Below are 19348 nucleotides of genomic sequence, written 5' to 3' on the forward strand. Positions count from 1 at the left end.
GCGTGCGTGTGAAGGCTTGTTTGTGTGTCTTCATGAATGTGTGTTCACAGGTGTGCATTTGTGTATGTGGGTGTTTGAGGGTGTGCATGTGTGAGTGCATATTTGTTCAATGGTGTGTATGTGTAGGTGTGCATGCATGCTTGTTTGTGTGTCTTCATGCAGGTGTGTGTGTACATAATTGTTTGTGTCCGCATGTGCACCTTTGTGTGTATGAGTGTGTGTTAACAAACGCTTGTGTGTATAGTGTTGTTATAAGTGTGTGTGTGTGTTCATTAGTGTGTGTATATGTATGAGTGTGTGCACTCACAAACAGGTGTGTGTATGGGTGTGTTCATTAATGAATGTGTGTGTATACGAGAGTGTGGTTATAAGTGTGTTTGTGTGTTCATTAGTGTGTGTGGGTTTGTGTGTGTGAGTGTGTGTGTTCACAAAGGTGTGTGTGTGAGTGTGTGTGCGTGTGTGTGTGTGTGTGTGCATGTGTGTGTGCGTGTGTGTATAAAAGTAGGAACAAAGAACATCAGCATCAGCAGTTGATAAAAATCTTCACCTGATCAACACTTTTGTCGTCTCAGCAACTTTCAAAGATCCTTGAACGCATCACAGTCGCTATGGAAACACAGAAAAAAAAAGGCTGCAGTTTGATCGATATAACAATCTACACTAAACATCTTCTCAACTTTATTCAACATCAACCGACGAGAGATCCGAAGATCTTCAGGCAGGAGTTGATGGAGACGAACAGGTGTTAGTCAAGCGTCTGTTGCTGAACGACGCTCAGTGTGTTTCACTCGTGGAGAGAAGATCCTGTTGGATAAAGTGTTGGATAAAGTGTTGGATGAAGTGTTGGATGAAGTGTCGGATGAAGTGATGGATGAAGTGATGGATGAAGTGATGGATGAAGTGTTGGATGAAGTGTTGGATGAAGTGTTGGATGAAGTGTTGGATGAAGTGTTGGATGAAGTGATGGATGAAGTGATGGATGAAGTGATGGATGAAGTGTTGGATGAAGTGATGGATGAAGTGATGGATGAAGTGATGGATGAAGTGATGGATGAAGTGATGGATGAAGTGTTGGATGAAGTGTTGGATGAAGTGATGGATGAAGTGATTGATGAAGTGATGGATGAAGTGTTGGATGAAGTGATGGATGAAGTGATGGATGAAGTGTTGGATGAAGTGATGGATGAAGTGATTGATGAAGTGATGGATGAAGTGATTGATGAAGTGATGGATGAAGTGATGGATGAAGTGTTGGATGAAGTGATGGATGAAGTGATGGATGAAGTGATGGATGAAGTGATGGATGAAGTGATGGATGAAGTGATGGATGAAGTGTTGGATGAAGTGATGGATGAAGTGATGGATGAAGTGATGGATGAAGTGATGGATGAAGTGTGGATGAAGTGATGGATGAAGTGATGGATGAAGTGTTGGATGAAGTGTTGGATGAAGTGATGGATGAAGTGATGGATGAAGTGATGGATGAAGTGATGGATGAAGTGTTGGATGAAGTGATGGATGAAGTGATGGATGAAGTGATGGATGAAGTGATGGATGAAGTGTTGGATGAAGTGATGGATGAAGTGATGGATGAAGTGTTGGATGAAGTGATGGATGAAGTGATTGATGAAGTGATGGATGAAGTGTTGGATGAAGTGATGGATGAAGTGATGGATGAAGTGATGGATGAAGTGTTGGATGAAGTGATGGATGAAGTGATGGATGAAGTGTTGGATGAAGTGATGGATGAAGTGATTGATGAAGTGATGGATGAAGTGATTGATGAAGTGATGGATGAAGTGATGGATGAAGTGTTGGATGAAGTGATGGATGAAGTGATGGATGAAGTGATGGATGAAGTGATGGATGAAGTGTTGGATGAAGTGATGGATGAAGTGTTGGATGAAGTGATGGATGAAGTGATGGATGAAGTGATGGATGAAGTGATGGATGAAGTGATGGATGAAGTGATGGATGAAGTTACGGATGAAGTGATGGATGAAGTGATGGATGAAGTGATGGATGAAGTGATGGATGAAGTGATGGATGAAGTGATGATGAAGTGATGGATGAAGTGATGGATGAAGTGATGGATGAAGTGATGATGAAGTGATGGATGAAGTGATGGATGAAGTGATGGATGAAGTGATGATGAAGTGATGGATGAAGTGATGGATGAAGTGATGATGAAGTGATGGATGAAGTGATGGATGAAGTGTTGGATGAAGTGATGGATGAAGTGATGGATGAAGTGTTGGATGAAGTGATGGATGAAGTGATGGATGAAGTGATGGATGAAGTGATGGATGAAGTGATGGATGAAGTGTTGGATGAAGTGATGGATGAAGTGATGGATGAAGTGATGGATGAAGTGATGGATGAAGTGATGGATGAAGTGATGGATGAAGTGTTGAAGTGTTTGATGAAGTGATGGATGAAGTGATGGATGAAGTGATGATGAAGTGATGGATGAAGTGATGGATGAAGTGTTTGATGAAGTGATGGATGAAGTGATGGATGAAGTGATGATGAAGTGATGGATGAAGTGATGATGAAGTGATGGATGAAGTGATGGATGAAGTGATGGATGAAGTGATGGATGAAGTGATGGATGAAGTGATGGATGAAGTGATGGATGAAGTGTTGAAGTGATAGATGTAGTGATGGATGAAGTGATGGATGAAGTGATGGATGAAGTGATGGATGAAGTGTTGGATGAAGTGATGGATGAAGTGATGGATGAAGTGATGGATGAAGTGATGGATGAAGTGATGGATGAAGTGATGAACGTTCTGACGAGTCATGTGATGTCGTTTAGACTAAAAACCCAGATATATTTAAGTTGAATATTGAGATTAAAACCAATAAAAACTGAGATTAAAACTGAGAAATCCTGAAAATCTGATGTTCAAAATTCAAATATAATTCGATTAAAACCCAGACGTCCTGAGATTAAAACCTGAATATCCCTAAATTAACACAAAGATTGAGAAAAAAACAAACAAATGAGATTAAGACTGAGAAATGTTGAGATTAAAAAACGACAATAAATTACATTAAAACTAAGATTTCAAGAATTAATTTATGAAGTTCAAACTAGAAAATAAGGGCTTGGTTTCCAACAGAGGTTTGAACTTCCTAGATTAAGACTGAGAGAAAATCTGTATAAAAACTGAGATTAAAACTGAGAGAAAATCTGTATAAAAACTGAGATTAAAACTGAGAGAAAATCTGTATAAAAACTGAGATTAAAACTGAGATTCTGTTTGGATCAAAACCAAGAAATGCTAAAATTAAAATGAAGAAATCAAGAGATTATTCTGAGATTAGAAACTCAGATGTTACGAGATTCAAACCTTCACCGTGTTGAGATTACAAAAGATAAATTCTGAGATTAAACACTAAAATATTATAAGATTTAATTCAAGTTATACCTTATATAAGATTAAATCAGATAAATTCTGAGATTAAACACTAAAATATTATAAGATTTAATTCAAGTTATACCTTATATAAGATTAAATCAGATAAATTCTGAGATTAAACACTAAAATATTATAAGATTTAATTCAAGTTATACCTTATATAAGATTAAATCAGATAAATTCTGAGATTAAACACTAAAATATTATAAGATTTAATTCAAGTTATACCTTATATAAGATTAAATCAGATACATTCTGAGATTAAACACTAAAATATTATAAGATTTAATTCAAGTTATACCTTATATAAGATTAAATCAGATAAATTCTGAGATTAAACACTAAAATATTATAAGATTTAATTCAAGTTATACCTTATATAAGATTAAATCAGATAAATTCTGAGATTAAACACTAAAATATTATAAGATTTAATTCAAGTTATACCTTATATAAGATTAAATCAGATAAATTCTGAGATTAAACACTAAAATATTATAAGATTTAATTCAAGTTATACCTTATATAAGATTAAATCAGATACATTCTGAGATTAAACACTAAAATATTATAAGATTTAATTCAAGTTATACCTTATATAAGATTAAATCAGATAAATTCTGAGATTAAACACTAAAATATTATAAGATTTAAATCAAGTTATACCTTATATAAGATTAAATCAGATAAATTCTGAGATTAAACACTAAAATATTATAAGATTTAATTCAAGTTATACCTTATATAAGATTAAATCAGATAAATTCTGAGATTAAACACTAAAATATTATAAGATTTAAATCAAGTTATACCTTATATAAGATTAAATCAGATAAATTCTGAGATTAAACACTAAAATATTATAAGATTTAATTCAAGTTATACCTTATATAAGATTAAATCAGATAAATTCTGAGATTAAACACTAAAATATTATAAGATTTAATTCAAGTTATACCTTATATAAGATTAAATCAGATAAATTCTGAGATTAAACACTAAAATATTATAAGATTTAATTCAAGTTATACCTTATATAAGATTAAATCAGATAAATTCTGAGATTAAACACTAAAATATTATAAGATTTAATTCAAGTTATACCTTATATAAGATTAAATCAGATAAATTCTGAGATTAAACACTAAAATATTATAAGATTTAATTCAAGTTATACCTTATATAAGATTAAATCAGATACATTCTGAGATTAAACACTAAAATATTATAAGATTTAATTCAAGTTATACCTTATATAAGATTAAATCAGATAAATTCTGAGATTAAACACTAAAATATTATAAGATTTAATTCAAGTTATACCTTATATAAGATTAAATCAGATAAATTCTGAGATTAAACACTAAAATATTATAAGATTTAATTCAAGTTATACCTTATATAAGATTAAATCAGATAAATTCTGAGATTAAACACTAAAATATTATAAGATTTAATTCAAGTTATACCTTATATAAGATTAAATCAGATACATTCTGAGATTAAACACTAAAATATTATAAGATTTAATTCAAGTTATACCTTATATAAGATTAAATCAGATAAATTCTGAGATTAAACACTAAAATATTATAAGATTTAAATCAAGTTATACCTTATATAAGATTAAATCAGATAAATTCTGAGATTAAACACTAAAATATTATAAGATTTAATTCAAGTTATACCTTATATAAGATTAAATCAGATAAATTCTGAGATTAAACACTAAAATATTATAAGATTTAAATCAAGTTATACCTTATATAAGATTAAATCAGATAAATTCTGAGATTAAACACTAAAATATTATAAGATTTAATTCAAGTTATACCTTATATAAGATTAAATCAGATAAATTCTGAGATTAAACACTAAAATATTATAAGATTTAAATCAAGTTATACCTTATATAAGATTAAATCAGATAAATTCTGAGATTAAACACTAAAATATTATAAGATTTAATTCAAGTTATACCTTATATAAGATTAAATCAGATAAATTCTGAGATTAAACACTAAAATATTATAAGATTTAAATCAAGTTATACCTTATATAAGATTAAATCAGATAAATTCTGAGATTAAACACTAAAATATTATAAGATTTAATTCAAGTTATACCTTATATAAGATTAAATCAGATAAATTCTGAGATTAAACACTAAAATATTATAAGATTTAATTCAAGTTATACCTTATATAAGATTAAATCAGATAAATCCTGGTAGTAAAAAGAAAAAAAATGAAATAAAAACTGAGATTAAAACCAATAAATGTTTACGATTAAAATCAAGAAATCCAGAGATTAATTAAAATATAATGAGATTAAAAAACAATTTTAAGATTATTAAGAAAGAAATTCTGAGATTCAAACCTTTACAATGTTGAGATTACAATTAATCAATTCTGAGATTAAACACTCAAATATTATTATATTAAAACCAAGTCATGGATTGAATCTGATTGTAAAAACAAAAGATAAAAAAGAGATAAAAACTCAGATATTTTTGAATCAAAACCAAGAAACCCTGATATTAAAATCAACCTTAACCCAGAGATTAATTTGAGAAATTCTGAGATTAGAAAATCAGATGTTATAAGATTAAAAACGTTACAATGATGAGATTACGATAGATTAATTCTGAGATTAAATCTAAGAAATTCTGATAGAAAAACATAGAAACTGAGGTCAAAAATGAGATATTATTGAATAAAAACAATGAAATCCTCATTTTAAAATCAAGAAACCTGAGATTAGAAACTAAAATATCATGAGATTAAAATTGGATCAATTCTAAGATACTAAAAACTAAAATGTTAATCGATTAAAACCAAGAAATATTAAGAATAAAACTGTGAAATCCTAAAAAATAAATCTCAAAAATGATAACTAATCACTAAGAAACTTTGAAGTGGTGGAGTCAGCACTGCAAACTGTTGGCGCTAGTTTTAGCATTAGCTCTTTAGACTTGATGATGTCATAAGATTTGTTGAAAGTCTTTTCGTGATCACATGGTGTTTTGACGAGTACATTGTTAGCACGACTTTAGCGACAAACACTGGACGGTTGTTGAAGTATCTGAAGTATTTGAAGTATTTGAAGTATTTGAAGTATCTGAAGTATTTGAAGTATTTGAAGTATCTGAAGTATTTGAAGTATCTGAAGTATTTGAAGTATTTGAAGTATCTGAAGTATCTGAAGTATTTGAAGTATTTGAAGTATTTGAAGTATTTGAAGTATCTGAAGTATTTGAAGTATTTGAAGTATCTGAAGTATTTGAAGTATTTGAAGTATTTGAAGTATCTGAAGTATCTGAAGTATTTGAAGTATCTGAAGTATTTGAAGTATTTGAAGTATCTGAAGTATTTGAAGTATTTGAAGTATTTGAAGTATCTGAAGTATCTGAAGTATTTGAAGTATTTGAAGTATCTGAAGTATTTGAAGTATCTGAAGTATTTGAAGTATTTGAAGTGTTTGAAGTATCTGAAGTATTTGAAGTATCTGAAGTATTTGAAGTATCTGAAGTATTTGAAGTATTTGAAGTGTTTGAAGTATCTGAAGTATTTGAAGTATCTGAAGTATTTGAAGTATTTGAAGTATCTGAAGTATTTGAAGTATCTGAAGTATTTGAAGTATTTGAAGTGTTTGAAGTATCTGAAGTATTTGAAGTATCTGAAGTATTTGAAGTATCTGAAGTATTTGAAGTATTTGAAGTGTTTGAAGTATCTGAAGTATTTGAAGTATCTGAAGTATTTGAAGTATTTGAAGTGTTTGAAGTATCTGAAGTATCTGAAGCGTCCTAGAATTGAGGACGAACCCTTTGATCACATCTCACAAGTTTGTCGCACTTTCAAGTCGGAGAGCGATTTGTGTTTTTCCAAAACTCCTCAAATGTCCAGGATTAAGTATTTGAGGCGTCGTGAATATTCATCATGTCTCACAGGTAAGACTCTGCCAGGGGTCACAGGTCATTCCTGAGCCAGAGTGAGGGTGATGGTGTTTGTTTTTTAAATCACATGACTCGATCCGGGAAGTAGGTTTGTTGGTTGTGTTCACCGTGACATGTTGACATGTGTTGGTTATGTAGCCATTAGCGCGGGCTTCCAAACGAGACAGGTCTGAGAGAGAGCTCCCAGTCAAAGGTCCACGTTTGTCACGCGAGTCACGATCTCGCTCGCTGACACCAGATCTGCTGTGCGTGGCTCTCCAGCTGCTCCACCGCTGCTCTCAAGACCAACCTTGTCTTCTTCAAGTGACTCGTCTTCTGTCCACAAACGTCTTCTGTTTGGCTGATGTTTGCTTCTCCTGCACATACAAGGGTCGCTGCACTCACCGAGACACTCATTCTTAGATTAAAATACTTGTGGACAGAGACACTTGTGGACAAAGAAACTTTTGGACAAAGAAACTTTTGGACAAATACACGTAAAGACAGAGACACTCGTAGACAGAGACACTTGTAGACAGAGACACTTGAAGACAAAGACACTTGTGGACAAAGACACTTGTAGACAGAGACACTTCAAGACAGAGACACTTGTGGACAAAGACACTTGTGGACAACAACACTTTCAGACAAAGACACTTTTGGTAAAAGACACTTGAAGACAAAAACACTTTTGGACAAATATACTTAAAGACAGAGACACTCGTAGACAGAGACACTTGTAGACAGAGACACTTGAAGACAAAGACACTTGTGGACAACAACACTTTCAGACAAAGACACTTTTGGGAAAAGACACTTGTAGACAGAGACACTTGAAGACAGAGACACTTGAAGACCAAGACACTTTTGGACAAAGACACTTGTAGACAGAGACACTTCAAGACAGAGACACTTGTGGACAAAGACACTTGTGGACAACAACACTTTCAGACAAAGACACTTTTGGTAAAAGACACTTGAAGACAAAAACACTTTTGGACAAATATACTTAAAGACAGAGACACTCGTAGACAGAGACACTTGTAGACAGAGACACTTGAAGACAAAGACACTTGTGGACAACAACACTTTCAGACAAAGACACTTTTGGGAAAAGACACTTGTAGACAGAGACACTTGAAGACAGAGACACTTGAAGACCAAGACACTTTTGGACAACAACACTTTCAGACAAAGACACTTTTGGGAAAAGACACTTGAAGACGAAAACACTTTTGGACAAATACACTTAAAGACAGAGACACTCGTAGACAGAGAGACTTGTAGACAGAGACACTTGAAGACAAAGACACTTGTGGACAGAGACACTTGTAGACAGAGACACTTGTAGACAGAGACACTTGAAGACAAAGACACTTGTGGACAAAGACACTTGTAGACAGAGACACTTCAAGACAGAGACACTTGTGGACAAAGACACTTGTGGACAACAACACTTTCAGACAAAGACACTTTTGGTAAAAGACACTTGAAGACAAAAACACTTTTGGACAAATATACTTAAAGACAGAGACACTCGTAGACAGAGACACTTGTAGACAGAGACACTTGAAGACAAAGACACTTGTGGACAACAACACTTTCAGACAAAGACACTTTTGGGAAAAGACACTTGTAGACAGAGACACTTGAAGACAGAGACACTTGAAGACCAAGACACTTTTGGACAACAACACTTTCAGACAAAGACACTTTTGGGAAAAGACACTTGAAGACGAAAACACTTTTGGACAAATACACTTAAAGACAGAGACACTCGTAGACAGAGAGACTTGTAGACAGAGACACTTGAAGACAAAGACACTTGTGGACAACAACACTTTCAGACAAAGACACTTTTGGGAAAAGACACTTGAAGACAAAAACACTTTTGGACAAATACACTTAAAGACAGAGACACTCGTAGACAGAGACACTTGTGGACAACAACACTTTCAGACAAAGACACTTTTGGGAAAAGACACTTGAAGACAAAAACACTTTTGGACAAAGAAACTTTTGGACAAAGATACTTTTGGATACTTTTGGACACATGTAGACAGATACTTGTAGACAGAGACACTTGTGGACAGAGACACGTGTGGACAGAGACACTTATAGACAGAGACACATGTGGACAGAGACACTTGTGGACAGAAACACTTGTAGACAGAGACACATGTGGACAGAGACACTTGTGGACAGAGACACTTGTAGACAGAGACACATGTGGACAGAGACACTTGTGGACAGAGACACTTGTAGACAGAGACACATGTGGACAGAGACACTTGTGGACAGAGACACTTGTGGACAGAGACACTTGTAGACAGAGACACTTATAGACAGAGACACATGTGGACAGAGACACTTGTGGACAGAGACACGTGTGGACAGAGACACTTATAGACAGAGACACATGTGGACAGAGACACTTGTGGACAGAGACACTTGTAGACAGAGACACATGTGGACAGAGACACTTGTGGACAGAGACACTTGTAGACAGAGACACATGTGGACAGAGACACTTGTGGACAGAAACACTTGTAGACAGAGACACATGTGGACAGAGACACTTGTGGACAGAGACACTTGTGGACAGAGACACTTGTAGACAGAGACACTTATAGACAGAGACACTTGTGGACAGAGACACTTGTGGACAGAGACACTTGTGGACAGAGACACTTGTAGACAGAGACACATGTGGACAGAGACACTTGTAGACAGAGACACTTGTGGACAGAGACACTTGTAGACAGAGACACATGTGGACAGAGACACTTGTAGACAGAGACACTTGTGGACAGAGACACTTGTAGACAGAGACACATGTGGACAGAGACACTTGTAGACAGAGACACTTGTGGACAGAGACACTTGTAGACAGAGACACATGTGGACAGAGACACTTGTAGACAGAGACACTTGTGGACAGAGACACTTGTAGACAGAGACACATGTGGACAGAGACACTTGTAGACAGAGACACTTGTGGACAGAGACACTTGTAGACAGAGACACTTGTGGACAGAGACACTTGTAGACAGAGACACTTGTGGACAGAGACAATTGTAGACAGAGACACATGTGGACAGAGACACTTGTAGACAGAGACACTTGTGGACAGAGACACTTGTGGACAGAGACACTTGTAGACAGAGACACATGTGGACAGAGACACTTGTAGACAGAGACACTTATAGACAGAGACACTTGTGGACAGAGACACATGTGGACAGAGACACTTGTAGACAGAGACACTTGTGGACAGAGACAAGTTTAATCCAATTGAACTTTTAGATCCGAACGATCAAAGTCCTGGTCTTGAAGAGGTCAACGTCAGTAAAGTCAACTTCTCGTCCACAGAGTCTCTCTGGAAATGATGCCGTTGCTTCCGGTGCCACCGGCTCTGTCGCCATGACGATGCCCTTCAGCCCCCTGTCCAGCGACGAGGAGCACCAAAGGATGCTGGGAAATAATCGACATCTGTATCCAGGGGCGGAGGACGAGGAGGAGGAGGAGGAGGAGGAGGAGGAAGAGATGGAGGAGGACGAGCAGGACGGCGAGGAGGAGAACGGGGAGCTGGAGGGGGAGGAGGACGAGGAGGAGCTGGTGGAGGAGGTCCGGCGGGGAGGCCTGTCCAGAGGAGGGAGGGGGGAGGCGCACAGGCAGTCGGCCAAACCGGCCGGACGTCCTGCCGGGACGGGCCGGACGGGGAACCCGGGTCACACCGCAAACCCTTACTCTTCCAACCCCGGGTCGCAAGCGACCAATCAGCCGCAGAGGAGGCTGAAGGAGCGCAGTACCAGCGGCGTGCCAGCAGAGGACGCTCACATCGCCATGATGGTGTTTCGCATCGGGATCCCGGACATCAAGCAGACGGTGAGTGACGTGAAACATTACGACCATGATGGTGTGGTGACGTGTCTCTCTGTAGAGTTAGAAGTGGCGTCAGGACTAGAGTTGTGTGTTGGCAAGAATCTGGTGATACGATATAACGATACGATATATTGTGATACTGTAGTAACAAGTATATATGTGTAGTATTGTCAAGTACTTGACTCTGGTGTTGCAGAATTTACAGACCAAATGACAGTGACGGAGTCGTAACTACTTTCATTTGTTTTCAAACCAAAATATGTCCAAACACCAGCTTTAAAAGCTGCTGAACTCACTGTATCCTCTCGTCCTCAGTCATCACTGTATACTCTCGTCCTCAGTCGTAACTGCTTTCATTTGTTTTGAAACCAAAATATGTCCCAACACCAGCTTTAAAAGCTGCAGGAGTCACTGTAACCTCTCGTCCTCAGTCATCACTGTATCCTCTCATCCTCAGTCATCGCTGTATACTCTTGTCCTCAGTCATCGCTGTATCCTCTCGTCCTCAGTCGTAACTGCTTTCATTTGTTTTGAAACCAAAATATGTCCCAACACCAACTTTAAAAGCTGCTGGAGTCACTGTATCCTCTCATCCTCAGTCATCACTGTATCCTCTCATCCTCAGTCATCGCTGTATCCTCTTGTCCTCAGTCATCGCTGTATCCTCTCATCCTCAGTCGTAACTGCTTTCATTTGTTTTAAAACCAAAATATGTCTCAACACCAACTTTAAAAGCTGCTGGAGTCCCTGTATCCTCTCGTCCTCAGTCGTAACTGCTTTAATTTGTTTTCAAACCAAAATATGTCTCAACACCATCTTTAAAAGCTGTTGGAGTAACTGTATCCTCTCGTCCTCAGTCATCTCGTGGGATTTAATTGTTCCTTCCAACTGCGGAGGACGTAATGACTGCTGCCATCTAGAGGCCATAGGTTTGATTGCAACACAAAAATGGACAAACAAATTGAACATTTTTAAGGTTGATTGTAAATAAAAGCCATAAAAACTATGATAACTAATCGATATCTTCTTGAACCCAAAAGTGTGATCGTCACGGCAAGAAGCTGAAACTCTGACTCGGGTTCTACGAAAACCAGACACAGATTTTTTTTTTTTTTTTTTGTTTCCCCCGAGCGTTGAGTGACAGGAACGCCGTGAAAGCGCTTGATGAGCGGTTAAAGATCATTCAAACGAATCCGTCCAAGTTATTTTTAGTCGATCCGACCATTCATACTGCAGTCCATGTGTGAAGACTCTCTCTCTCTCTCTCTTTCTCGCTCTCTCTCTCTCTTGCTCTCTATCTCTCTCTCTCTCTCTCTCTCGCTCTCTCTCTCTCTCTCTCTCTCTCTCTCTCTCTCCCTCTCTCTCCGATCGGCTGCAGCTCCACATCAATGCAGAAGCTTCCATCGTCTAAATTGGCTGCTCGCCTGCCGCAGATGCATGACGACATCCTCAACCGAAAAAAACCCAAAAACCCCTACATGTAGGATTCTTATGTTCCCAAACCTCTGCCCCCCCCCTGTGATCCTGGACGAGGGAATCATGGCTGGATAATTGAATTACAAAGACGAGGGAACGAGGGATGCTGGGCAGCGTGTTTGAACAGAGATGTTAGGAAAAATGGAGGCGCAAAGAGAGAGAGAGAGGATTAGAAGAGCAGCCAGGGCTGTCGTTTCCTCAGATATTTTGGAGTCGGCCTCGGCGACATCGCCAAAGCGCCGACTGAAGCGAACATCTCGGCGTCTGAAGATCTGCGTAAACGCCTGGCTCGACGCTCCTGGAGTCCTGTGATGTTTTATTGAGCCGTCGGAGCATTTTTTAAATCCCGCGCTAAATAATTCACGCGCTTTCCCTATTTATTCCTACAAATTGCTATCAAAGTTTTATTGTGAATGGATGGAGAGAGAGGGAGGAGATGGATGGAGGAGTGTGGAGATGGATGGCGAGAGTGAGGAGATGGATGGAGAGAGCATGGAGATGGATGGAGAGAGTGTGGAGATGGATGGAGAGAGTGAGGAGATGGATGGAGAGAGCGTGGAGATGGATGGCGAGAGTGAGGAGATGGATGGAGAGAGCATGGAGATGGATGGAGAGAGTGTGGAGATGGATGGAGAGAGTGAGGAGATGGATGGAGAGAGCATGGAGATGGATGGAGAGAGCGAGGAGATGGATGGAGAGAGCGTGGAGATGGATGGAGAGAGAGAGGAGATGGATGGGGGAGCATGGAGATGGATTGAGAGAGCATGGAGATGGATGGAGGAGCATGGAGATGGATGGAGAGAGCATGGAGATGGATGGAGAGAGCGTGGAGATGGATGGAGAGAGCGAGGAGATGGATGGAGGAGCGTGGAGATGGATGGAGGAGCGTGGAGATGGATGGAGAGAGCATGGAGATGGATGGAGAGAGCGAGGAGATGGATGGAGGAGCGTGGAGATGGATGGAGAGAGCATGGAGATGGATGGAGAGAGCGTGGAGATGGATGGAGAGAGCGAGGAGATGGATGGAGGAGCGTGGAGATGGATGGAGAGAGCATGGAGATGGATGGAGAGAGCGTGGAGATGGATGGAGAGAGCGAGGAGATGGATGGAGGAGCGTGGAGATGGATGGAGAGAGCATGGAGATGGATGGAGAGAGCGTGGAGATGGATGGAGAGAGCGAGGAGATGGATGGAGAGAGTGAGGAGATGGATGGAGGAGCGTGGAGATGGATGGAGAGAGAGAGGAGATGGATGGGGGAGCATGGAGATGGATTGAGAGAGCATGGAGATGGATGGAGGAGCATGGAGATGGATGGAGAGAGCATGGAGATGGATGGAGAGAGCGTGGAGATGGATGGAGAGAGCGAGGAGATGGATGGAGGAGCGTGGAGATGGATGGAGGAGCGTGGAGATGGATGGAGAGAGCATGGAGATGGATGGAGAGAGCGAGGAGATGGATGGAGGAGCGTGGAGATGGATGGAGAGAGCATGGAGATGGATGGAGAGAGCGTGGAGATGGATGGAGAGAGCGAGGAGATGGATGGAGGAGCGTGGAGATGGATGGAGAGAGCATGGAGATGGATGGAGAGAGCGTGGAGATGGATGGAGAGAGCGAGGAGATGGATGGAGAGAGTGAGGAGATGGATGGAGGAGCGTGGAGATGGATGGAGAGAGTGAGGAGATGGATGGAGGAGCGTGGAGATGGATGGAGGAGCGTGGAGATGGATGGAGGAGCGTGGAGATGGATGAGAGAGCGTGGAGATGGATGGAGAGAGAGAGGAGATGGATGGAGAGAGCGTGGAGATGGATGGAGGAGCGTGGAGATGGATGGAGGAGCGTGGAGATGGATGGAGAGAGCGTAGAGATGGATGGAGGAGCGTGGAGATGGATGGAGAGAGTGAGGAGATGGATGGAGGAGCGTGGAGATGGATGGAGAGAGTGAGGAGATGGATGGAGGAGCGTGGAGATGGATGGAGGAGCGTGGAGATGGATAGAGGAGCGTGGAGATGGATGAGAGAGCGTGGAGATGGATGGAGAGAGAGAGGAGATGGATGGAGAGAGCGTGGAGATGGATGGAGGAGTGTGGAGATGGATGGAGAGAGCGTGGAGATGGATGGAGGAGTGTGGAGATGGATGGAGAGAGCGTGGAGATGGATGGAGAGAGCGAGGAGATGGATGGAGGAGCGTGGAGATGGATGGAGGAGCGGGGAGATGGATGGAGAGAGCAAGGAGATGGATGGAGGAGCGTGGAGATGGATGGAGAGAGCGTGGAGATGGATGGAGAGAGCGAGGAGATGGATGGAGGAGCGTGGAGATGGATGGAGGAGCGTGGAGATGGATGGAGAGAGCATGGAGATGGATGGAGAGAGCAAGGAGATGGATGGAGGAGCGTGGAGATGGATGGAGAGAGCGTGGAGATGGATGGAGAGAGCGTGGAGATGGATGGAGGAGTGTGGAGATGGATGGAGAGAGCGTGGAGATGGATGGAGAGAGCGAAGAGATGGATGGAGGAGCGTGGAGATGGATTGAGAGAGCATGGAGATGGATGGAGGAGCGTGGAGATGGATGGAGAGAGCGTGGAGATGGATGGAGAGAGCGTGGAGATGGATGGAGAGAGCGAGGAGATGGATGGAGAGAGTGAGGAGATGGATAGAGAGAGCGTGGAGATGGATGGAGAGAGTGAGGAGATGGATGGAGAGAGCGTGGAGATGGATGGAGAGAGCGTGGAGATGGATGGAGAGAGCAAGGAGATGGATGGAGGAGCGTGGAGATGGATGGAGAGAGCGTGGAGATGGATGGAGAGAGCGTGGAGATGGATGGAGAGAGCGAGGAGATGGATGGAGAGAGTGAGGAGATGGATAGAGAGAGCGTGGAGATGGATGGAGAGAGTGAGGAGATGGATGGAGAGAGCGTGGAGATGGATGGAGGAGCGTGGAGATGGATGGAGAGAGTGAGGAGATGGATGGAGAGAGCGTGGAGATGGATGGAGGAGCGTGGAGATGGATGGAGGAGCGTGGAGATGGATGGAGGAGCGTGGAGATGGATGGAGGAGTGTGGAGATGGATGGAGGAGCGTGGAGATGGATGGAGGAGCGTGGAGATGGATGGAGGAGCGTGGAGATGGATGGAGGAGCGTGGAGATGGATAGAGGAGCGTGGAGATGGATGGAGAGAGCATGGATAGGGAAGTTGAGAAGTCAAAGGTCTTGACTAGCTCTGCCAAGGAGGTCATTTATCGAGCGAAGGGAACTTGTCACATAAAATAAAAAGTGTAAAGTCTCGTCGTCCGTCCACGTGTCGCGTCTCCTGGTCCTGGTCGTCTCACTTCTTCTCCGGTGCAGCTCCTCGCAACATTAGCTCTGCTCCACATGTCGGCTAATTCACCCTCAATAAACTCTAATTGCCGCCTAATTGCGCCGTAATGACGGCGGGGAGCGACTGTACCGCCGGAATCTTATGAATTGAGGGAGGAAGAGAAGTGATGGCGCCGAGTCTTTAACCTCGTTGTTCGTGTTACATGTCGTTACACATTTGTTTTGCTGTTTGTGTTACACAGTAACACTCGCTTTACACAACTGCCAACTTGTTGTTGTTACACATTATGTTGTTTGGGTCAATTTGTTCATGTAACACATCATCATGTTTTTTTTACCTTACACATGGTTACTTTGTTCATGTAACACGTCCTCATGTTTTTTATGTTACACATGGTTACTTTGTTCATGTAACACGTCCTCATGTTTTTTATGTTACACATGGTTACTTTGTTCATGTAACACGTCCTCATGTTTTTTTATGTTACACATGGTCAATTTGTTCATGTAACACATTGTCATGTTTTTTATGTTACACATGGTTACTTTGTTCATGTAACACATTGTCATGTTTTTTATGTTACACATGGTCAATTTGTTCATGTAACACATTGTCATGTTTTTTTTACCTTACACATGGTTACTTTGTTCATGTAACACATTGTCATGTTTTTTATGTTACACATGGTCAATTTGTTCATGTAACACATTGTCATGTTTTTTATGTTACACATGGTTACTTTGTTCATGTAACACATTGTCATGTTTTTTATGTTACACATGGTCAATTTGTTCATGTAACACATTGTCATGTTTTTTATGTTACACATGGTCAATTTGTTCATGTAACACATTGTCATGTTTTTTTTTACCTTACACATGGTTACTTTGTTCATGTAACACATTGTCATGTTTTTTATGTTACACATGGTAACTTTGTTCATGTAACACATTGTCATGTTTTTTATGTTACACATGGTCAATTTGTTCATGTAACACATTGTCATGTTTTTTTTTACCTTACACATGGTTACTTTGTTCATGTAACACGTTCTTATGTTTTTTTTATGTTACACATGGTCACTTTCTTCAGGTAACAAATTGTCATGTTTTTTTATTTTACACATGGTCAATTTGTTCATGTGACACATTGTCATGTGTTTTTTATGTTACACATGGTCACTTTGTTCATGTAACACATTGTCATGTTTTTTTTATTTTACACATGGTCAATTTGTTCATGTAACACATTGTCATGTTTTTTTTATGTTACACATGGTCACTTTGTTCATGTAACAAATTGTCATGTTTTTTTATTTTACACATGGTCAATTTGTTCATGTAACACATTGTCATGTTTTTTTTATGTTACACATGGTCACTTTGTTCATGTAACACATTGTCATGTTTTTTTATTTTACACATGGTCACTTTGTTCATGTAACACATAGTCTTGATATTTATGTTTAACATGGTCATGTTGTTCATGTAACACAAGTCATGTTGTCCGTGCAAGAGTCACATTCGAGTCACATTAGAGTCACATTCGAGTCACATTCGAGTCACATTAGAGTCACATTAGAGTCACATTAGAGTCACATTCGAGTCAAATTCGAGTCACATTCGAGTCACATTCGAGTCACATTCGAGTCACATTAGAGTCACATTAGAGTCACATTAGAGTCACATTCGAGTCACATTAGAGTCACATTAGAGTCACATTAGAGTCACATTAGAGTCACATTAGAGTCACATCAGAGTCACATTAGAGTCACATTAGAGTCACATTCGAGTCACATTCGAGTCACATTCGAGTCACATTCGAGTCACATTAGAGTCACATTAGAGTCACATTCGAGTCACATTCGAGTCACATTCGAGTCACATTCGAGTCACATTAGAGTCACATTAGAGTCACATTAGAGTCACATTCGAGTCACATTAGAGTCACATTCGAGTAACATTAGAGTCACATTACAGTCACATTAGAGTCACATTAGAGTCACATTAGAGTCACATTAGAGTCACATTAGAGTCACATTACAGTCACATTAGAGTCACATTAGAGTCACACTAGAGTCACATTAGAGTCACATTACAGTCACATTACAGTCACATTAGAGTCACATTCGAGTCACATTCGAGTCACATTCGAGTCACATTCCAGTCACATTCCAGTCACATTACAGTCACATTAGAGTCACATTAGAGTCACATTACAGTCACATTAGAGTCACATTACAGTCACATTAGAGTCACATTACAGTCACATTAGAGTCACATTAGAGTCACATTACAGTCACATTAGAGTCACATTACAGTCACATTACAGTCACATTAGAGTCACATTAGAGTCACATTCGAGTAACATTAGAGTCACATTAGAGTCACATTACAGTCACATTAGAGTCACATTAGAGTCACATTAGAGTCACATTAGAGTCACATTAGAGTCACATTAGAGTCACACTAGAGTCACACTAGAGTCACATTAGAGTCACATTACAGTCACATTAGAGTCACATTAGAGTCACATTCGAGTCACATTCCAGTCACATTAGAGTCACATTCGAGTCACATTCCAGTCACATTCGAGTCACATTACAGTCACATTACAGTCACATTACAGTCACATTACAGTCACATTAGAGTCACATTACAGTCACATTAGAGTCACATTACAGTCACATTAGAGTCACATTAGAGTCACATTAGAGTCACATTACAGTCACATTAGAGTCACATTACAGTCACATTACAGTCACATTACAGTCACATTAGAGTCACATTACAGTCACATTAGAGTCACATTAGAGTCACATTCGAGTAACATTAGAGTCACATTAGAGTCACATTACAGTCACATTAGAGTCACATTACAGTCACATTAGAGTCACATTACAGTCACATTAGAGTCACATTAGAGTCACATTACAGTCACATTAGAGTCACATTACAGTCACATTAGAGTCACATTACAGTCACATTAGAGTCACATTACAGTCACATTAGAGTCACATTAGAGTCACATTCGAGTAACATTAGAGTCACATTACAGTCACATTAGAGTCACATTACAGTCACATTAGAGTCACATTAGAGTCACATTACAGTCACATTAGAGTCACATTACAGTCACATTAGAGTCACATTACAGTCACATTAGAGTCACATTACAGTCACATTAGAGTCACATTAGAGCCACATTAGAGTCACATTAGAGTCACATTACAGTCACATTACAGTCACATTAGAGTCACATTAGAGTCACATTAGAGTCACATTAGAGTCACATTAGAGTCACATTAGAGTCACAT

The 19348-nt window shown here is 39.6% G+C and overlaps 1 protein-coding gene across 1 annotated transcript in view; it reads left to right on the plus strand.

The window, feature by feature from the left end:
* Window positions 1-19348, plus strand: part of shank1 (SH3 and multiple ankyrin repeat domains 1) — a 72568-nt gene that overhangs the window by 10313 nt on the left and 42907 nt on the right. The window contains exon 2 of the mRNA XM_087810172.1: window positions 10732-11247. Coding sequence (XP_087666298.1) covers window positions 10783-11247 — 465 coding nt within the window. The 5' untranslated portion in view covers window positions 10732-10782. The remainder of the gene's footprint in view (window positions 1-10731; window positions 11248-19348) is intronic.

Source organism: Callionymus lyra, chromosome 15 (genome assembly GCF_982586985.1).
Source record: "Callionymus lyra chromosome 15, fCalLyr1.hap1.1, whole genome shotgun sequence".
Lineage (NCBI taxonomy): Eukaryota > Metazoa > Chordata > Actinopteri > Syngnathiformes > Callionymidae > Callionymus > Callionymus lyra.